Raw genomic sequence first — 22,973 nt, forward strand, 5'->3', positions numbered from 1 at the left:
GTACCTCAGGTGATCAGCCTTTTCCCCTGGGGGTGACGGGAGGGGGGGGTTGGGGGAGTTCCTTCACACGGGGTCGTCCCGCATTAAACCACCCCTATTGGGTAGCGACCTCAACTCCCTAGCCTCATGGGAAAGGGCACCCCCTTGGGGAGAAGTTTCGACACCTTGTGAATCGTCGCAATATGTTTATCTGGAAAACCTTCATTTGCGACCTGTGACAGTGGGGGAATAGCTGTGGGTTCCAGTGGGAAGGATGCCAAGGAGGAGCAGGGGACACACTATATTGGGATTGATCTGGAGCACCTGCCGAAAAGGTCAGGGAATGAAAGGGGTCACCACATGGCCCTCCAGTCACTTATGGGCCCCATTGGTATGGGACGATATCCCAGACCATGAGAGATATCGGGAGTGGTTCCAGGAAGGGTTGCCAGGAGTGGGACATATATGGGTTAGTGGGAGATTAATTTCCATCCAAGAATTGGGGCCTCACTACAGATTGCAAAACTGTCTGTGTTTTTGTATTTATAGTTCAAAGGAGAGGTTATGGTGGAAAAATTGAAGTTGGGCTGTGCAGAGGGAGCTTCCAAAGACAGAGAAAATATTAGATACACACAGCGATTATAAAAGAGTTTTTGTCATTATTGTATGCATCATTGGTAGCAGCAAGTGTGCTGTGTACGAATGTACGGTGAGCCAAATGGTAGAGGAATCTGGGATGGGTGGTGGACGAGCATTTATGGTGGAAAATTTGTAGGAGAGCCTTTGAGAATTTGATTGCCTGCCAACATAAATTGCAGGGAGTCAAACTGTTGCACCTATGGAAATATGCTCGAGTTTGATGGTGTTCCCATCAGTGAGTCCATACTGTTGGCACAATTGTGATGAACAGGCAAATTATTAGCATATGTGGTGGTTTTGTAGAAAGTTGAAGATGTATTGGTCGATGTATTTTATATTTCCGGCCAATTCTAGGGTTATTACCCTGGGAGAGCCCCAGTGATTATGCGATTTCCAGTTATCTGCATGCTAGGACCCCTTGATTGTAACTGATACAATCCACAATAACCTTATTTTGTCCAATTGGGTCCTGCTGCTATGCGCTCAACAGATGTATTGGTCAGAGGTGTTGGGGTGGATAAAAGACCCTGGAAGGCGCTGAAAGGTGTCTGGATCCCATGTTAGTACTTTTTTGTTTGGAGGGCGCTGACGAGGGTATGAAGGACTTGCCACATTTGGCCCACTTTCTGTTGGTGGCAGCAGAGCGTGCTTGGCAATGCATTGGAAGAGAGAGCAGTGACCAGGGGTAATTGAGTGGTCTGCTAAAGACAAAGAGATCTATTTAATGGAGAATATCATCTTGTCACTCTATGGAGGGTCATCTGCTGGAGGGATAAAGTTTGAAGCAACATAATACCCTGATGCATTTGGGTGAGTCAGCCTAGACATGGTGAGGGGCTAGGGCGCAGGGTGCTGTCCATGTGGTCCTCCCGTTTGATAGCCTTCAGTTTGAAGGATGCAGGGTAGTCCGAAAGGATACAATGTTTCCCAGATTTGGGATTGGATTGTTAATAAAACGTACAATCAACTTCTAGTACATTGTGGTGGGAAAGCTTCCGCATTGGGGGGAGGGGCAGAGGAGGGAGGCGGAATATGTCTTATGTAATTTATAACGTGCCTGTACACAAGTGTTTCTAGGCACGAGGAAGGGGAAGAAGGGTATTGTTTTTGTGTATGTATTTCAATCCTTTCTGCCTTTTGTGTTTAAAAACAATAGCAAATAAATAAAAACACAAATTAAAAATGAAAGTTGAAGCTCACCAGATGACATTCGGCCAGAGTCGCCATCCCTCGTGCTCATTTGGTGGTGTGTAGTCACCCAGTGGTACAAGTAATTACAATTTACTCACCTTAGTGTCTGATGTACTCCAGGTTCATAGTCCCCTTTCTTCCATTTAGCCAACCCTTCATCCTTGCTATTGACGGGGCAGTCCACTGGGTATTTATAGCTAAACTGAAAAGGACTGTGGTTTGAAGTTGGACCATCAGGGGGTGACGGGAACAGACTAACTTCATAGGTTTGTCTACAAACGCACCCATGCAAATTCTTTCAGGCCTGCTGTGAAGTGTGCTCGGTTCCTATTCTTTTATTGGGCACAGCATCCCAGTTGTACCGAGTGTCTGGCGAAAAGGGCTAAGTGTGTTTGAGAATACATCTGTCACTACAGTGAGTAGCTTGCACTTCACCTTTCGGTCTTCATTCTGTACATGATCGTTTTTCAAGGTTTCTCATATTTTTCACTTGTTTGCCATACTTTTCATTTTCCTTTGATTCCATTGCATCTCCAATTACGTGGGATCCGTATACAATTAAATGAGGCATATTATCTGCCAGTATGTTACATATATTGTACCACATTTACTCTTTGTACTGTACTCTGTTAATGCCAAGCACCTGGATGGAAGGTTTTCTGTTCTTTAGTGGCCAAATGCTTAACCATGCTTGAGGGGTAGGGAAGACGTCTGCCACTGACCTCTCTTCCTACTACCCATCCCTTCCAGACTCCATGCTGAATCTTCCTCAAAGTTTCTTTGAGTGAATAAACACGTTTCAAACTACTCTGCTTTCACAATCAGTTGATCATGCAGAATGTTACATGCTTTCTTGTTTACTGTGGTGTAAGTAGCTTTGAACCCAAGACGTCCATTGGTGACTTATTGGTTGGGAGCAGTGAATGAGCTTTTTGTGCACCAAATGGCAGTTCAGTACTAGGTCACCAACTGTGGGAGTGCTGGGACACAATCTGACTATGCAGTAGTGCTTCTCTTTATGGTTGTGTGTGGTTTCTTAGATATAATGCCAGAATGTATGCTTGTTAATGGATTCGCTTCTTGATAGGCCCAAGGCCAGATTTCCTGAAGAAGATAGGAATGTGGGCATGCTTTGTGCACATGTTTCATGAAGTCTGGTGAATGGTCATATTCTGTGCGGGATTTATAGAAATTGATGTGTGGAGTATGTAATGTGGGGGTAGGTGTCTAGTATATTAAGGGGGGGGATCAGTGTCTGGAGGATGTTTATGGTAGAGGATGATTGCTGATGGTTGTGTGATTGGGCCAGTGAGGGTTGTTTTGGCTAGGTGTCCAGCCAGTGGTGAAGGTGAGTGTAAAGAGATAGTGCAAGGGGTGTTTGTGGAAGTGGGTGTTGATGGGGGGGATGTGTCTGAATGGTACTGAAGGGAGGTTTTTAGAAGAAGCAAGTAGAATTTACCTCTGGAGGCAGATAATGAGGGTTTTAATATGGGGGTGAGTGTGGAAGACTTTGTAAAAGCATTTATTGTGAAAGTGTCTGTATTCTCCACACCGCTGAGCACTCTCAACTGTACATCAAAATGAAGTCTTAAAATCCAATGTGGCCTCTGATATAATCTCTCACACTCCTTGGCTTTCCCTAGTGTCATTGGAGAACGTGTTGCTGGACATCAAGGAGCTGGGACGGAGCATGGACCTGATTCGACGGGAATGTAGTCTTCATGACAACAGCACTCTAAGGAACTTCCTCAACACCAATGAAGGGAAACTAGACAAGCTTCAGAAAGACTCCAAGACTTCTGAGGTAAGATCCAAAGCAATAACATGTAAAGGGGTGTAGTGCCAATAACCACAATGAGAAGATGAAAAGTAATGGGAACAAACCATGAGGGGGCATCAATCTGCTCTGGGAAAAGGAAGCATAGACTATCCGTGGTGAGGGCATACAAACATGCTCTGGTTGAAGTGTCCTGCGGATAACCACAGCAGAAGTCCAGAATGTACTCTGCAAAGGTACCTACAGAACTCGTAGGTGAGGGGCATAAATGTACTTTTGAGGAAAATACCCCGGAATCTGCTTGCTGATGGGCTTTAGGAAATTACACCAGGTCTGCAGGCACATGCTCCTCATCGCTAGCCCCATGATTGTTTGCAAGATTACTGTAGGTTACTTTGTGCGTATTGTCTGTGTTGTTCACAGGAGGGTTTAATGGTCTGCCCGACATTCCAGCTGAAATCCAAAGCAAGGGTGTGCAATCCCTGTAAAAGTGGCAAAGCATAACCCTCTGCCACCACGTTTGTGGTCACTGTTTCCTCATGATTGCTTTCCTCCTGAGCTTTAAAAATCTAGCTATTTAATTAGATCACTGGTTGGTGCTGTGATTAGCGTATAGAGCTATCTGGGTAAAATCTGCTGTAAGTGTATCAAGAAGGGAATGACTGCAATGAGTCATTATTTAATCTTGGGTAGTGCACCAGAGACAGATGCCATTGAATGGCTTGAATGTTCTATTAGCAAGTGCCTGAGATCTTGTTCATACCTACCTATCTAAAGTACTTGCTGGGGGGTAGAAAAAAGCGAGAACAGTGATTGCTGTGCAGCTATATTGATGAATAATAGAAGGGGTGTGATGTTGTGAAAATGAGTGGATACTGGTGTTGCAGATGTTGGACCATGTGCTTCGCTTTTGTTGTTGACTGGGTTTCATCCTTCTTTCACTATTGACAAGGGCACACTTCATCTTTATATTGGCTCTTCTCCCTGCTGCCTGAGGAGGATTCTCCATTCTCCAACATTGGATCTTTCATGGATTCATATTTCCCATCAGGCTGGGAATCCTGTGTAACATTTAAGCAGTTAACCTTTTACATTTCTAAACTGCTTTTCACTTTAGTGCTCTGTTCGTCATTTTGGGTCATACTGCCCACAGCCAATTAGACACGTCCCCTTAGCTCCAACCCTGGATGCCATCTTCAGATTATTTACCACACGTTACATGTTGGGAGTCCTCGAGAAATCCCTCTTCAGATATTTGATGATGTTGTCCACTGTTGATTTGTTTTTTTCAATATCATCTGTTTGGTGCCGTGTTGCTTCCCTCACGGCTGGTGTGAACGTACGGTCCATTCCATCGCTTCCATGGTTGCTGCATTTTTTCCATCCTGTCTTGAGTCCTTCAGGAGTCTGTGGATATCATGACAGACATGAGGAATAAAAGCTTCTTCAAGGCCTGCTCAACTTGTCACCTTAAGAACATGTACATCGAGGACCCTGGATGGTGCTGGTGGACTTCTTGGGCTCAAGATGTCCGGCCACTCTTCTTCAGGACCCACAAAGATGCCTCTGCAGGATGGTAGACAAACAAGACTGGCTTCCAGGACACTTCGGGTGAAGAACAGCAGTTGCATGATGTGCCTTCATAGCGACAGGAAGAGTTGCCCGTCCAGGTCCTCTCTTGATAAGTCAGCCAATTACACACTAGTGCATTCATGCAGCGCCCAGTCAGGCTCACAGGCCTTCAGACCATTCACCCAGAACCAGACACCCAAAACGGTGGATGCATATTGGGAGCAACTCCCAGCCTTTCGGAGCACACACTGCATTAATTCCAGTTTCAGACAGGGCTGGTACAGGCAGACTACAGGCATTGTGACACACAGCCAACACCAGACACCCAGAATGTGAGTTGGCTCCTCTTTCCATTCAGTCAGGTCCTACCAATAGGTTGTACCCAAAACAAGCAGTCTCTGGGGAAGGCCGCCCCTCTTCCCCCACCCCACTCCAGAGCCATAAATGGTCCTTCCACCAAACATTGCATCAGGGGAAGTGGGACCGAGCACAGGCTTCACAGGATTGTGAGAAACAAGAAAGAAAGAAAGGAAGGCAGAACGCCATTAGGCTTACGGTGGCCATCTTGGCTTTGTGCAGGAATCCATTTATTCCTATGACTGGGCCTGGGTGTCTAAAAATGGAGGAGATCCAGCTTCCCTGCAAAGTCAGCTTGTAGCTGCCACCAGCCCATATCCTGTGTTTTGGGGCGACACACAGGTGCCCAAAAACAATGCACACTAGTGGTACCAATGGGTACCCCCTAACCATGGGTGCCATAGGGGTTTTGTATGGGTATTGTTTACCAACAAATAAAGATGAAGAGCTGCACTGCCAGGGGTCCAAACTGGACTCCTGTGCAGAAAACATACAGAAAACACACACCAGGGAAGTAGTAGGATAAGGACGGGGAGGACATGTCCTACTAAAGCATTTCCAGCATCACAACAACCAAATATATCACTTTGGTCTCATCGACCACCACATCGACAACCAAATCATCTTCTATGTCTAAAGGCACTACACCAACTACTTTGTTGCCATCTAGACCTACTTTGACACCAAGCACGTCATCTTTGTCAATGTAGCCTACTCGCAGGCCCTTGGTTTCCTCTTTTTCAAAGGGAGTTGCTGTGTACAGTGCTGTCCTGTCAGTGTTGTCTTACTTCCCCAGGGCTACTCGGGCTCAGCCACTGTTTTCACTGGCTCCATATGCACCACCTGCAGTTCCCTGTTCGACCGTGGCCCTTTCTGAACAACTGTTACAGCAGGGGGCTGATTCTGAAATGGATGAACTGGAGGAAGTATTTGAGGATGAGGCAGATTCTGTCCCCTCCTCCTGACATGCCACCATCGGCTCTGCCGAAACAAGGTCCTTTTTCACCGATGCAAGGCCCTGCTCAACCTTCTAAAGTTGCACCTGTCCCAATGGGCATGCTCTCCGCCCCCCCTCCCCCAGACTCCTGTAGCTCCTGCGCCTTTGGGATTAAGGAACATGTCTATGGACATTGTGTCCATTCTAAAGACACTTGTTTCAGAGCTCCAGCAACGGCTCCCAGCTCCACTGTTGCCTTTTCCAGCACAGCCCCATGTTTTTATGTTTATATCCACGTTAGCCACCAGTTGCCCTCACAGAACTGGACACCGACAACTGTCCAATTGACAGTTCTCCACACACTCGCTCTATAGACGAGTTTGAGGATCTGCTGCCAGGTGACGTGAGCCAGCAGAACTACCTCAAAGAGATTCGCCTCCGGACAAGATTGGCTTCTTTCATGCCGTCATGTTGCAAGGTGCCAAAGCTCTTTGATCTCTTCCCTAATGAGCAAAAGGAGAAGGTACCCCCTTAATCAGATTACAGAATCCACCAGAGAGTTGATGGTAGCCATTCCAGTGCTAAAAGACCTTTGGGAGGACAGCCTTTTAGTGATGAGGAATCCATTCTCTGTGCCACCTAAGAAGAAAGAAGAATTGCTCCAGAAAGAAATACAAGGTTCCAGATTCAGCACCCACATGCCTACATACGTTGCCCTGCCCGGACTCTATTGTCTCAGCTGCTGCCCATAAGTGCTCAGCCAATCCTTCGTCCACTTGTATGGTACGTCCCAGACAGGGAAGGCAAACAACTGGATGCTTTTGGCACAAGGGTACTCTCTTCAGCCGCTACCACCATCAAAGTGGATAATTCATTTGCAAACCTCTCCCGCAATGCCCAGGAGCTGTGGTTCAAGCTGGGGCCGTTCCTTGATGTTCTTCCAGACAATAAAGTGGACGAGGCACTCAAACTGCTGCACAAGGGGGAAAGCAGCAAATTGCTGCCGACATTGCGGATACAGGATTCTGCCAGATGGGTAACGGTTCAGTGTTACAACGTCAAGGTTGGTTTAAAGCCACCAACTTCCATCCTTAAATCCAATCCAAGATTGTCCCCTTTGATGGCATCGATCTAGTTGGGAAGAAAGTAGATGGAACCCTAAAGGCCACCAAAGCCAACACCGACACAGCTTGTTCATTTGGTATTCTGCAACGGCATCACCAGGCCTTTCGATCAGGAAAATCAAGGTTTTCAAGGACTTTGAGGGATTATAGATCCTCCTACTGTCCGCAGAATTCCTGCACTGGCGTCTCCGAGGAGGATTATAAAGGAAGATCACAGTCTTCAAATAGAGGGAACCAGAGACGATGAGGAATGTCCTCCAGAGGTCGCATGTCTGAACAGGTTCCGGTCCCGTCACCCCACTTCAACACCCCATTAAGGGGTTTTGGGGGGGTAGCAGCTTTCCAACTTTGTCGATCAGTAGAAATACATTGCCATCTACAAATGGGTGTTATCCATCATTCAGCAGGGCCATACCCTGGAGTTCATTGGGCCCCTAATCTCCATTCCTCCCTTCCAAAGGCATAAAACACCAACCCCTGTTATTACAAGAGCTGTAGTCTCTCCTAAAAAAGGGGGCGATCAAAGTTGTACCAAAGCACCTCCAGGGCACTAGAATATACTCCAGATACAAAGGTCAGGAGGTTAGAGACCCATACTGGACCTCTGAAGACTCAACAAATACCTCAAGTCTCAGACTTTCCACATGGTAATACTTCAGCACATCTTGGACCAGCTGAAACAAGGGGACGTCCGTTCCTCTCTAGACCTAGAACATGCATGCTTTCATGTCCCCGTTAAGCGTTGGCTCAGACGTTTTCTCCAATTCAAGGTTGCAAGAAAACGCTACCAATTCAAGGCTCTGCCTTTCGGCCTAAAATCTGCACCAAGGGTGTTCACCAAATGCCTGGCCCCAGTAGATGCCCACATCCGACGTTCAGGTGTACATGTTTAGCTGTATCTGTACTGATTGGTGCATGCCCCATTGATTCCACTAACAGTAAAATACACCAAGGATACAATCCTATGTCTAACATCTCTGGAGTTCTCAGTGAACTTTGCAAAGTCTTGTTTATATCCTGCTCAAAACTCACTGTTCCTGGACTCACACCTCAACACACTTGCGTGTGTCGCCACGCCTTCGGAAGAGAGGGTGAATACCATCCTGAGCATGGTTCAGTAGCTGTCACGCCTACAGATTGTCAGACCGCTCCCTCAAGTTCTATGTCCTCATGCATCCCACTGATACCACACTGCAGACTCTGAATGAGATTGCTTCAGGATTTCTTGGATGCCCTTTGGCAGCAAATATTGGGATCTTGGGAGGACAAACTTCACCTCACGCCCTCCTTTCGACAAGCCCTCCAATGGTGGGGTCGGCGTCTCAACCTAACTCAGGGTGCCCCCTTTCACCTTCCTTCACACCAGGTTAACAGTTACGATGGATGCCTCCCTAGAAGGGCGTGGAGCTCACACGGGAGAAATCCACACGAGAGGCCTGTGGTTATCTGAAGAAAAAGCTTTACACATTTCCTGGGCCCTTAAGTCCTTCAACCAACAATTGCAGAATAGGGTGATTCGCATCTTTAAAAACACCACCACCACCATGTTCTATATTTGAAAGCAAGGTGGGTCCCGCTCTCCAATTCTCTCTGCAGAGGCATAGGCGCTATGGATGTGGGCGCTGGCACACATGTTCCTCCTTCCCTTCCATCTGCCAGCGATCCACGATACCATTGCGGATTCGCTCGGCAGGGAATTAGGGTCCTGCCACAAATGTGAACTTCACCAAGGCCAAGTTCTCTGACTCTTCTCCAAGTGGGTGCATCCGGAGATCGTCCTGTTCACCACAGCAATCAACAGGAAGTGCACCAGTTTTCTCTGCCATGGGAAGGACTGTTCCTTTACGCCAAATTTGGTACTCAGATCTGCTTCACCTGTAGGTGTCTCCCTGCATCAAGTTGCCACCTTGACCTGACCTTCTCTTCAAAGACTGTGGGCCAGTCCTACATCGCGACCCAGCGTCTCTCCACTTGGCGGCCTGGCTCCTGCAGCCCTAGAATTCTGAAACATGCCGCTACCTCCAGACTGCAGAAACATCTTGGCGAGGGCCGTAGCGCCATCTACATTTTCCTCCCATGGAAGAGTTTATGGTATGGTGTACAACTGTACCTAGACCCGTTCCACGTTCTGGCTTCCGACGTCTTGCCATACCCCCTGTCATTGGCACATGCAGAGTTGGCACACTCTTCTATCAAGGTGCATTTAGCAGCCATCTCACGCTACACGCATACCTCAGGTATGCCTTCCCTCTGGCCACAAAGGTTGGTGAAAGAATTCCTTAAAAGACTGTTTTGTACTTTTCACCGTCAGAGTACCTGCTCCAAATTGGGAACTTGATGTGGTCCTGTCGAAGATAATGGGCCCTCATTTCGAGCCTCTGCACAGAGCCTCCTTGAAGTTTCTCTCTTGGAAGATGGCATTCCTAGGTGCCGTTACTTCAGCCAGACGAGTGGGCGAACTACAAGCCTTCTCCTGCAAACCTCCTTACTTGACTTTCCATCTGTCGAAAGTTGTCCTTCATATAAACCCTTCCTTCATGCCAAATGTCCCTTCTGCGTGCCACCTTAATGAACCTTTGATTCTACCAGTGTTGTTTGGCTGTCCGTCTCCAGTGGAGTGATCCTTGCATTCCCTAGATGTTGCCCAACCCCTCAAATTCTATGTGGCTTGTACTAAAGAGTTTTGAAAGTCCTCGCAATTGTTTGTTGCATTAGGACCGGTCGGCAAAGGGCAACACCCCTTCCAAGTCTTCCATTGCGAGATGGCTGTCTGCGTGCATTTACCTCTTCCATCATCTGGCCAACAGGCCCCTTTCAGGAAGACCGAGAGCACACTCGACAAGGACTGTGGCTTCTACTACAGCGTTCCTGTCTGATGTCCTCCTGCTCGACATCTGCATGGCAGCCACATGGTGGTCTGTCCATACCTTCACAAGGGTCTACTGCATCGATAGGGATTCCAGGGAGAGGTCCTGAGACGGCCAGGCAGTGCTTTGCTACCTGTTCTCATGAGGTGAGTGTTCCAGGGGTGAGTTGGTTACTTCTGTTCAGCTGTGCCTCCGCCCGTTTTGGTTCTGTATATGCACTGCTGTATAATCTTATTCAAGAGCATGTGAATCCATGAAAGATCCAATGATGGAGACTGAATAAGTTACTTACTTAACTCCTGTTCTCCAGCATTGGTATCTTAAATGGATTCACATGCAACCCTCCCTCCTAACCCTCTCTGGTTCTTACTGCGGCATTATGTGCCCTGCCAAATCTGAAGATGGCCACCGGGGGTGGAGCTAAGGGGACCTGTCTAATTGGCTGTGAGCAGTCTGACCCAAAATGACTCTAATAGAGCACTAAAGTAAAAAGCCATTTAGAAATGTAAAGATAAACTGCGTTAATGTTACTGAGGATTCCCAGCCTGACACAGTGAATACTCAAGCATTTGAATCCATGAAAGATACCAGTGCTGGAGAACAGAAGTTACAGGTAAGTAACGTCTTCCTTGCTGTCGTACAGCCAGATTGGGGTTATCTGAACCCCCTGATTTAAGAAAGAATCAACCCGTCTCCTCATGCTCTTTCCTTTCTTTCTCTTTGCAGGAAACCTATAATACTGTAGTGATGTACTTTGGAGAAAGCCCCAAAACAACACCTCCCTCAGTGTTCTTCCCCGTTTTTGCACGCTTCATCAAATCGTATAGGGTGAGTATACTCCTAAACTAAACAAAACTCCTCAGAGGATACCTGAAACTCTTTCTTGCCTCTATGAAACACTGTCTTCACCTTCAAGTCTCCTTCATCGGCCCTGCACTTCCTTGAGACCTAGCTTTAGTATTTTTAGTTAAGTTCAGTGCAGTTAAAATATGTACATACACTATATCCTACCGAGATAACGTTGTTGGCTGCAGCCTCATTTTCCTCCAAATGTTTCCTATATCGAAAGACACCAGTCTATTTGCTGCTGCTTCTTCCTAGTCCTCCTTACTTCCGTCTAGAGAGTGCCACAGGGGGATGTCTGTTTGCAGGCCCTCGCAATTCATTTTGAGGACATTGTCAGTGTTTTTGGTTCGCTTGTTTCTCTGCAGCTCTCCCTTTCTATGTGTTTTGTAATTTCTAACTGTCAGTTTCCATCTCTTACTCTCACTGTCGGGAGTCGGTCTTCGTGATCTTGCATGTGTCGCTGGCTGTTTGTCAGAAGCATGTCTCTGACGCTGCCTCTGGCCTTTTTTTCCTCACTCGCATGCTCTCTCAAGCCTCTGGTCTGGGGTCAGCCCCTTCTGTCTCGGGAGCTTCCCATCTGAAGCACTGCTCTCCCCCTGCCTCTGCCATGGTGATGTTGGCGCTGGCCCTGTCTGGCCATGGCCTTTGTGCCCCCAGGCTCCTTTCCCCCGTGGCTTGAGAATGAGCCCTTCCTGGAATTGTTCAGGCCAGGATGTGTTCCTCGGTCCCTGGTGGAGCCACCTGCATCTGTAGCAGACATAACACGAGAGCACTCTGTGTCCCCCCGCCAAAACTCAGCAAAGGCACTTCCTCTGCAGTCCGGTGCCATCTCTCTCCTGCTGGGCCCTCTTCTGTCCACTACAAGAGTGCTCCGGGATCTGGCCCTTTCTAGTGTGGTGGGAGGGAGCTTTCTTCTCCATTTATCTCATCTTTGACTTACAGCGTTTCTGTACCTCTGTTACTCTCCATCCCAGGAGGCTGAAGAAGAAAATGAACTGCGGAAAAGACAGGAAGAGGCTCTGAGAGAGAAGATGCTGGCACAGGAGGCGAAGAAGCTGGATCCTAAGGTTAGTTTGCCATCCACAGGCTTCCTTCCCTGTTGCATCACACAGATGGAAGTTCATGTGATAGGTGCGTGCACGTGCAGGCCAAGAACGTGCAGTTCCCGTTGCTCTTGCCTTAGCTTGAGCAAATACACCCCAAGATGGACACAGAGCTGATGGTACAGCATACGCATGTGAAAGAACAGGTGCACGATAAAGGTATTGCACAAATCCAAACAGCATTCCAAATATAAATCAAGAAAATCCATGAATGTTTGCAGAGCCATCAAGAGGCGTGCATGGGGAGCGTGTGAAAAGAAACGTGCACATTTCTATAACTGTAGACAGACGCACACAACCCTCAGTCCTACAGACTTAAAGGAGTGGCATTGTGCATCGCTTACTTTTCAAATAATGGAAGTCCTCGTCAGTGGCACCATCAGCAAGTTCAGTAGACCATGTGTAGATTAGCCCTCAAATGGACTCCTTAACGACCTGTGCGTAACCATTTCAGAATGAATCTTTGCCACTTTGCAGCAAATATCACAAAGTAGCAAGATCAAATTGATGACAGGAAGATTGATCTTGTTCAGCCGAGGCTACTTCTTGTCTGGAACACGGGCCCACATTGCAACGCTGCACTAAACAGTGGAGCTTAAACTGAAAATTAAACGTGTATGGATCGCTCTTTTGCTAGCGATGGGGCGTGGGGTGGCTGTGTGCAGTTCTATTCTCTATTGTGAAGTGCAATGGTGCACTGCAGTCCCTCTAAACAAGATGCTGCCTCAGGTGAACAGTGTCGGGCCTCTGTGTAATAGTTGCTGCAGAGTAATGGAGATGCATTCTAAAACGGCTGCCTTCATCTCCCATCAGTGCTAATTTTGCAGGCTAATTTACATATAGTCAATTGTATTTCTCCATGTTGCCACTGATGATCACTTCAGGATTTCGAAAAGAAAATGACACAAACTACTCCTTGAATCACACATTTGCTTTCCCCGTTAATATGAATACTCGGTAACCAAAAACGTGCCAATGCAAAGAACTGCTTACATATTAGTGCGTGAAAGATTAACGTGTTAGGTGAACACAGGATAGGAAACATGTTTGCATGTCGGGTATGTGAAAGAGGAATGCATGCAATTGGATAAATCTACTTTGGTGGACGTGCAATTGCAGGAACGATGTATTGGGAAGATTTTGATGCTGTTCGATGTGTTGATTTGTGTCTTTTGATGTGATTTCTGCACAGTTTTTCTATAATTTGTTTGCTTGGGTGTGGCTTGCGAGATCGCTTTTGAAAATGATTTCTTTCAGATTGTTGGGTTGTCTGAAGACCAGTACTTCACATTCTGAGGAGACTCCTCTCAGCCTTTAGTCTTCCTGGAGAGTGGTTTGGAGGTGTTAATCTTCTTCCAGACGTCAGTTGGGGATGGCAGGTGACCACCAAGGGCACGTGTAGTTGGTGGTCTTTTTCTCTCTCTATCCCACATATTGATTTTCCGGAATTAATTTTGTTCTGTGAAACTAGTCAACCATAATATTTTTTGGACTTCTCATCCTCTGAAAATAGGTTTGATATTCATGAGCATATTACTTCTTCGATTGAATTTGTTTTCTCTGTTTATCAAGTGTGCTGGAGGTTGCTCTCTTTCTTTTGTTAACTAGTCCTGTTTCTGGTGGATCATGAACGATGGGCTAATTGTTTAATTGTTGATCGTGCTCTAATGACTTGTGCTCTAATGACCTTCATTTGTGTCCGTGTTCGCCTTTCTACGTCTGTTACGATAGAATCCTTTGAATCCTTTCTAACATTTTGAGACCACTAGATGGTTGTTTGTCTATGGGTTTCATTGGGCATATGAGTTTTCAAAATTCGCCTCAAGACACATCTGCTCTTTGCCGGCTCATGTCTTGTGCCTGCAGTTTGTTCTACCATACTGTTTTCATATTTGTTCAGCGCTTTGACGTAAAGCGCTATAGAAATACAATAAAATTCAAATCTCTCTTTGGAGAGCCCTGAGAGTTCAGCCTAATTTGGCTCATTCTTTGGCATACTCACAATGCATATCTGTTCCTTAGGGGCGCTTAGTGGTTTATTGGGTCCAGATTGACCAGTTTCTCATAAATTGAGTTTTCTAAATCCTAGTCTCTGGCTCAGTATGAGTTCAGTGCATTTTATTTGCACAGATCTCTACATGCAGTGATAACAATTACCAAAAGTGGAGATTCGTGGGTCTGCACGTCAAATTCAGTAAGGCACTTACGCCGTACCCGCAGAAATGGATGCAGATTTTTCTGGCATACCACATGGAGTATTTCCGAAAGTCTACACGCTGTGTATTTGACATTTTTTTTAAATCCATCAATTTCCATGCTTGTTTTCAGAATAGATTTGATACTGTACTGGAAACGCCTCCTATTTCTACTGTTGGGATCATACTCCTAATGACCCGGTCAGTCTTTTCTTTCTCGTTGGTGATTAAAAGATGTTGAAGTCTTGTGTAAAATGGCCCAGTCCTTTCCTTACTTTTTTTGCATGTATTCCTTTTTGCATGTTAAGATGGTGATCCATTGGGTTTAAGGCAGCGTTGCTGTGTACAACAGGTAGTGTAGATATAGGCAACAGGTTTTGTGAAGGTTAATTCTTTGGGGAAGAGAGAGTCTGATTTAGAAAAAGAAATTGCTGTTGAGCCTTGCCTGCATCCTCAAAAGGTTCTTCAGTTTTCATTTATGTATGCTTTATTACATCATGTCCTTGTTTTAAAATGTAGAATGAATAGCGTAATAGGCTGACAAAGTGCAGCTTCTAGTTTACACACAAAAAATGGATCTTGCAGAGATGATCCATTTATTTTGTGACTGCTCGTTTTGAAGAACGCATGGGTCTCTTCTTCAGGCCGTTACTTTACACGTTATGTTAGCTCGTATTTGTATGGCTCCTCCTGCCATATGTAACAGCGTTGCAGCACTGTGGGCTTGGTGGAACTTCAGGAGAGAGTAGTGTGGGAAGCCGAGAGAATGGGGCATAGCAGTGCATTCAGCAGTACTAGTAGCAAAGGACTGTTAAGGAACATTCAGAACTGTCTAGGAAAGGCAGAACATCTGGTGTAGATACGTTGGACGACGAAGGGTGGATAGAGAAAAAGCGCAAAGTATGGTGAGCTGGCAGAAATTATCTGCACAGCAGGATCACATTTTTCATTGGACTCCAGCTGTATTCTATGGAGCGCAGCGCTATGCGAGGAAAGGAAGAAGGAATAAGGTGTTACAGATCTCTAGGGCAACTGTCTAGAGTTGAAAGCTCTGCTACGCTTTGAATTCAGTGTACAAGCAGATGGTAGCGGCTGCAAGATATTTGAACTGAACTTTTGTGGGACTCCATCCCGTGTTCAGGGCACAGCTCCAGAGGGAAGGAAGCCAGATAAAGTGACCAGTCCCCCAAAACAACGAGTGCAGGTCCCAACTGATTGCCCCATTTAGTAAGGAGGAACATCAAGGTCCTGCAAGACTGACACAGAAGAGAGACCCAAGCCTGTCGAGTAACGCAGGGAACATCCACCTTTGAGGTGGAACCAGAAAAGCAGCACCACGCACATGGAGTTGAAAAGGGAGACGCCAGAGAGCCGGTGGAGCACTGCTGCCTTCAGCAGAGAAGCTCCAACCTGCCAACGAAGAGGAAACCCGACTGCCAGAAAATAGTCGGCCGTCACCTTCTGGAACCGACGCTTAAGTCATGTTGAGCCCCAACAGGAAGAACTGACGCACCCAAAGTGATACCAAAGACCGGAGGGAAACCAAAGTTGCAGTTTTGCACCAGCTGAGGAGACACCTACCCAGAGGAACGTCACTGTAGCAAACCAGGTACACACTGCTTTCAGGGAACTGGGAGGAGGGTGTAGAGGCCCAGCCATACCCCAAGCAGGGGTGAAATACAGATACCCCAAGCTGGGGTGAGAACAAATATACCCCAATGGGCTTTGTGGGGGGAGAAACAAGGTACCCCCAGCCCAGGTAAGAAACCAGCTATCCCAAGGCGCGGTGAGAGGCACGCGATCTCAAGATGGGGTGTGAGAAGCTGAACAACAAGGCGGGGTGCGTGAAGTAGGATCCCAAGGCGAGGTGTAAGCAACAAGCCTCCCAGGCAGGTAGGAGGAAGTAATACCCCAAAGTGGGGTGAAAGACACTATTTCCAGACTGAGTAATTATGATCCAACTACTAAAGACAGAAACTATTATCCAAGGAGGAGAGGAAGGATGGAGACATCCGGCAAACCTGAACTTTGAACTGTATCACTGGCAAAGTGGCCTGGGAGAAACCAGAGGGGTGTTTGGGTGTGAGTCAGAAGCCAGTTAACACTTACTATGTCTAGTAGAAATCCCTTCCCAGACATGTCTTGGTTGAGTTTGTGTTAATCCTTTTGTTAGTGGTAGGGACCAGTTTCAATGTTGATTAGGCTTTGGACAGAGGATTGTGTTTTGTTTGTAAGGCATTGTGATTAGAACACTTTATTAATTTTGATAGATTAGTGTAAAAACTAGGGATACAATAGGCCTTAGCACCTTTGTTTAATAAAACAAAGTCGGACTTACCACAGACCACAAAGATAAGAAGCTCATATAAAGTATAGGGAGACTTTGGAAGAGTATAATGAAATAGGCTTACCTGCGATACAGTGCATTTGCATCCTTACACTTGCTGCAGCCTGAAGAAGGCCTTGAGATGAAGGAGAATAGGTGTCACGACCCTCGCCCAAAACCCCCTCTGGCAAACCCATTGGCCAGGTAGAGTCAGGACTCCAGAGCCTGGCATCCTCTTCAAAAGCCCTCATGGGGCCTGTCCTGGCGCCATGGGCGCCAGGCTCATACACCATGAAAAACAATGTGCTTGGGAAGTACTTTATTGTATTGTCAGCCAACATGGAGGCATCCACATAGCTTGGTTCCTAAGAACCAAGCAATGTGTCTAGTGTTTTGGGTGTGGTAGCTAGGCACTATTTACCTGGACTATTTTGTTGGGGCTATTTAAACCACACCCGAGCAAGACAACTCGCTTCGCGTTACTTTGCAGCTTGCAACGTGACGCTCACCATGTCCAGCTATTCCCTCGAACCTTGGAGAAGCAGAACCTGCAAGGAGACAAAAGGAACATCATTAGCAGGAGCATCTTACCTGCAGTCTTCATCTTTAAACACTTGCAGCTACTGAGAATAGCTTCCTCGAATCTGCACACCTCCCGGACAGAACGACCTGAAAGAGGAAGATGGAGGCAGCATTAAAGAAAGCAGTAGAGACATTTACAAATTACAAACTGCTCAAAAGGCTTACCTGGCTGGTCGCCTCTCGGCTGGCACCACTCCGGACATTCCACTTGCGCTGAAGAACACTGCGACCTACAAGGAAGGAAAACACAGGTTCGCAAAGGTAAGACTTTGCAGCGCTGCCCATAGCGCTTACTTAGCGCATCATAGCGCTCTTTATGCACCATCATTTACCAGCGGGGCTCAACCAAGCCAGTTCACCGCGCTGAAGCTCTGCATACCTAAGGGAGAAAAAAAGAGACATTTTAAACAAAGAAAGGAATGCAGGATAGCAACAAAACTAAAGAACATCAATAAGACGTATCTGAACAATATCAAACGGGCGGACGTCAGTGAAGTAACTAAACCGCACTCGCCCATGAAAGACAACGCGCCCCTGCAAAGAAGGCAGGACGGACAGCATGCCTAATTCTACCACAAGGCAGAACCTCTACCACAAGGCAGAACCTTCCCCGGAGACCACATCAGGGCAAAGCTGAGAAGCATACCAGCGAGTAACCCGGCTGGGTGGCGTCCCTGTGGATACCAGGTGAGCGTAACAATAGGTTGCAGTACACAATGGCTGAGACCCTTAAGTTAGATTCCTGCTGTCTCACTGGATCCTTGAGAGATACAAAGGGGTGCTTCACCCTAGGTCAGCAGTTTGTTTTCAATGGATGTACATCTTCTGACCAGCCTAGTAGGTCATCAGTGATTGCTTGCATTTCCCCTTTTGAAACCCTTCAGGGGACGGTGGCTTACTTAGAAGACATTATCCAATAATTGGAAAGAGACACATCGGGAAGATAAGTTGATGAGGCTGAGAGCTAAATGTATTGAGGCACAGGATTCGTTGAATCTGCCAGCATGGGGAAGTGGATAAGTCAAAAGGCTATTAGCTTAGTGGATATGCCAAGAGTGCATATCCCCTATGGTTGCACAGAACTGGGGTTGATGGCTCAGTACTTCTGATTTTACGCAGGGACACCATAAAACAAATCCATCAGACATTATTGCCAGTATGTACCACACAGACACTCTTTATTTCTAGCAGTCAGACTGCAGAAACACTGGATTAAAGGCACTTCCCTAGACTCTGAGGGGAGAACACGCAGGACGCCCTGATAACTAAGGTACAATTGGGGTAGCCATTGATTTAACTAATGGCCTGGAAGAGGACTGCCAACAACCACAAATAACTAATGGCATGGAAGAGAACTGCCAACACCCAGAGGTAAATGAGACACATGCCGAGCTATTCTATAAACACATTTTTAGTTATGTAGAATTTCATTTTTGTGCAATATTCTCCCCATTTGTGTGTCCCCCAGCACGTTTTGCTGGACTCTTGGATTTTATCAGTTCGCTTGAGTGAGTGGGAACCTTGTTCCCCACTCACTCAGTCTTTTACTCTACTCCTGGGAACCTTTTTCAATCCTTGGTTGTATCTTTTTGAAGTAATGCTTTCCTCCAGCGTTTAAGACATCTGCAATGTATTATTGCAGCACACAGCACTTACTGTGAAGTGTTGCTGTGAGCTCTTTGAGCTACCCTTTTTATTTTCCTTGTGATAACTACTGTTTCCAAGGATGGCCGGGATACTTTCTATCCTAACTAACTTTTATTTTGTGGACTCCGCACACACCCCACTTTATGTGGAGTGATGAGGGGCCACAATGTTTCCTTTTTTCCACTCCTGTATCTTTCTAAGTATAGTGACTAGTTTTAGTTGCTGGTGGCAGTGGATATTTTGTACTGATTTTTACGAATTTTACACGCAGGCTGCTGACGCAGCTACGGTAAAGGTCACATGGGTCACCATTGACCTTAAATGGTGCCAGTCTTCATTTTTCACCAACTCTTGATGACTTGTCCTTTCTTGGGCCGCCTTCTGCCGTCCTCGGTGGGGGAGGTCCCGCTCACTCTTTTGTCTTTGCTGGGCTCCCATTGGAAAGCCCACCCAGCGTGTCTGGGAGGACAGGAAACTGGGTGTGCACCAAAACTCTGCAGGTCTTTGTCCACCAGTATGTCTGCCAGAATCCAGTTCCGATTGGGAGGCCTGCTGTCCCAAGCCACCACACCAAGGTTTGACTGTGGCATGACTGCTGATTGGCTGGGTCCCTGCATAAAGGCGAGGGTCCTGGAGCAGAATGGGATAGTTGACCCATGGAATGAAGAACCCGAAGGACATCTCCAGCCACCTGCAGCCGACTGCCAGTGACTGCTAAGTGACCACTGCTGCTCCAACTTACTCTTCTGATTGACAGGGACGATCCAGACAGGATGATTTCCTCCCCTGAACTGGTGTGCCTAACAGGTTTTGAGACAACCTGCATTGTGAGCCGTCCTTAGAAGAGCTGTGACCGTCCTGGGCTGCAATTCCCCAATACCCTGGGACCTGGACCAATTTGCTGTGCATCATCTCCTGAAGCACGGTTTCGTCTGGAACTACGTGGGCATCGTGCTGGACCTACAGTGACTTTTTCCCGGTGACCAAGAACCGGAGAGAAGTCTGCTATATGTTAACTGCTGCTGAACCGAAGACTGTGTTGAGTCACATCGAGCCAGTATCGTGAAGATAGTCTGCTGGGCACCCCATTGTAAGAAGCTGACCGTCTGCTCCTGCCAAAAGTTCATTCTTCAGCCTCCAGAACTCCAGGCCAAGAACTCAAACCAAAGCGGCTGTCGCCTCACCTGGGGTCCCACCGGTGACACCGTCTTCTTTCTTCATCAAAAGTTACTGTCACGCTCCTAGGTACTCACCTGGGTGCTTGCTCTGAGCTTTCTAAGACACATTGGGCGGACAACCCCACTGTGTTCTCCCAAGCCTAAGGACACTGGTCCTTTGGTCTGCAGTTCTCCAGGGGTCTGCCTGACCTCCCTGATCCACCTTTTAACTAAAAAGAATTCCTACCTGCAACATAGAAGAAACCTGCAATTTTGACAACTTTAACAGTGTCTGCCTTTTTGTTCTTCCACACAGGGGCCCTGTTTCCCCAGTGTCCCAACTGACTTTGAGACTCTCATTCCCTTATAGGGCTGGACCTTCTAAAGAATAGGTTGCCTAAAAGTACTTAATAGAATCTGTTGCTTACTTTAAATGTTGCTTATAAGAAGTGATTCGCTAAACTTGAATTCTACTCAAACTACTTACCTGTAGGTCACCTAAGACGTTTACTATTGAACTGAGTAATGCTTAACAAAAGTCTTACTGCTGTAAATGTGAATAAGTTTACTTACCTGTAATTCTAATACTGTGTTGGCTGCCTTAGTGTTTATCATAAATAACAATATTTCTATGAAACTACTGTGCATACGAGTATTCTTGACTATAGGTGTGCCCTGAGTTATATGTATTTACCTACAGCCCTTCTCCCCCCTAGACTAAGCCTGGCTGCTCGTCCATTGCTACCAAACCTTTTGGGTAGTTCAGGCCAAAACGAAGAGTTGGAGCCCTGTACTCCTAAGAGTGCGTCTTCTAAAGTCCTAGCACAGGTGTGCTTTAGTAAAACTCCCAAACAATAGTACATAAGAATATTCCTTGGAAAGGGCCTGCTCCCAAGGTCTATGTGGGATGTTACCATAGTTAACATCCGAAAGCCAAGGAACGGCTCTCTGCATTGCGAGTCATTCAGCCATCTCTCTGCACAACGGAGATGAAAATGCTTACAGCCTGTGACCGTAGATTGCAAAGGTGGCACCCACGCCTTCTCTCAACAGAGCCTATAGTACTAGTCATGGGCAGTGGGGCGGGCAGGGGAGAGAGTGCGTGCTTGTACCTGGGTTGTGTACTGTAGCAGATTTGTTAAATGTTTATTAAGATGAAGTGAGAGGAGTAGGTTAGGATTTTCCACCTAAATCTTCTAGGAGGGAACGATGTTACTCGACATACAATCACAGAAATGAGGGGGATTTATTTTTTTTTATTTTTTTGGAGCTACATTATGTCCCTGGGTGTACTTTTGATAGAAAACAGAGCTGGTCCATGCAGTGTAATTTTTTCTAATTGCCTCTCCCTTCATCCAAGACTGACTCAGTTTTCCCTTTGAAATATAGAAGTATCATGAGTATTTTGTAACTGCCCCTGTAGATGCCAAATAAGTGCTCGATACACGGCTCCCAACTGAATATTTTCTACACGGCCAAGGAATTGTAAAGAGGCCATACGGCTTAACAGTTCCAGAGGCCAGAGCATAGGGTTAAAAATCCCCCAGACAATATACAAGCAATTGGCGATACAACAAGCATACCTGTTAACCTTTTCAAATGGAAATGCGGGTGAAAAATGAACATTTTGCGGGTGAAAACTCCAACATCTATAGACGGTCAACTGGATTGGAAGGTGAGTGTGGTGATGTGCCTTTAAGAAACAGCGTCATGACCGTGTGGGAATAAAAGGGCATCACGCACACAGTGCGGCAGCAGAGAATCGAGACAGTGTACACCAGTCTGTGTCTCTTATTGCAGCGAGGCCCTGTGTGACCACAGAGGACACAACAATGGCGACAACGCGGCTCTAGGTGGCTACTGCCACCAGAAACCCCGTGTGGTGTTTGGTTTTGGGAGCGGAGCGACCTGTCAACCGGCGCGCGGGTGTTGCTTGCTCAGTAGCCCGTGTCTTCCATCATCGTGGCCTGCCACCCGGCGGGGGTGGCGCACACCTGTTGTGCTGGCCCTAAGCAGTGTTTTTCATCGTGGGCCGCTCCCGGTAGCTGCGCACATTACACTGCTGGTGAAGTGGTCGTTTGCACCACACAGGAATGTTGAGGTCTTCACAGGCTGATCCCTGAGATGGCTGATGCTGGCACACAAGTGTGCCTACCACAAGGAAGATCAAACTGAAGGTGGGTTACATTGGACACACGCCAAGCACAACCAATACACGAATGGGTTGCGACTCCAACAACATGGAGGCTTGTGCGCCCAGTCCCTCGTAGGACACAAGGGACCTGCTTTGTCTCACAAAGGATATCTCACGAGGATGCTGTCCTGTGCACTCATCAACAAAAAACAACCCCCAGAGCCAGAGTGGGTGGCGAGTGTGGTACACACTAGGGCTGACTGAATACAACCTGTATAAAGGCAACCAGGCCCACACGGCACGTCCAGGGCCATTGAATCTACCCGTAACACTCCACTCGGTTCACATTGCAGATGAGGTCAGAGCACTGGCGGGAGGAAGAATACTGCGCCAGTAAGGAGCACTAGCCCATTGATAGAATTTGATGTGTCCAGTCCCACTCAAGTCTAGGCCCACGCTGTAACCTATGCGTGGAATGACTGGACATGTACTTTGATGCGGTGGGTGAACAAAATGACGACACGAAAAAGTCCACGTTGT

General features: G+C 46.9%; 1 protein-coding gene across 6 annotated transcripts in view; it reads left to right on the forward strand.

Moving 5' to 3' along the window:
• FMNL3 (formin like 3) overlaps positions 1–22,973 on the forward strand; it is a 780,663-nt gene that overhangs the window by 671,759 nt on the left and 85,931 nt on the right. For all 6 annotated transcript variants that reach the window (XR_011305037.1, XM_069653874.1, XM_069653877.1 and 3 more), the window contains 3 exons: positions 3,453–3,613; positions 11,170–11,271; positions 12,264–12,356. Coding sequence is in view for 5 of the 6 variants with exons in the window: in XM_069653874.1 (XP_069509975.1) it covers positions 3,453–3,613; positions 11,170–11,271; positions 12,264–12,356 (356 nt within the window). In the remaining variant the exon portion in view is untranslated. The remainder of the gene's footprint in view (positions 1–3,452; positions 3,614–11,169; positions 11,272–12,263; positions 12,357–22,973) is intronic.

This window comes from Ambystoma mexicanum, chromosome 3q (assembly GCF_040938575.1).
Source record: "Ambystoma mexicanum isolate Mex_15411 chromosome 3q, UKY_AmexF1_1, whole genome shotgun sequence".
Lineage (NCBI taxonomy): Eukaryota > Metazoa > Chordata > Amphibia > Caudata > Ambystomatidae > Ambystoma > Ambystoma mexicanum.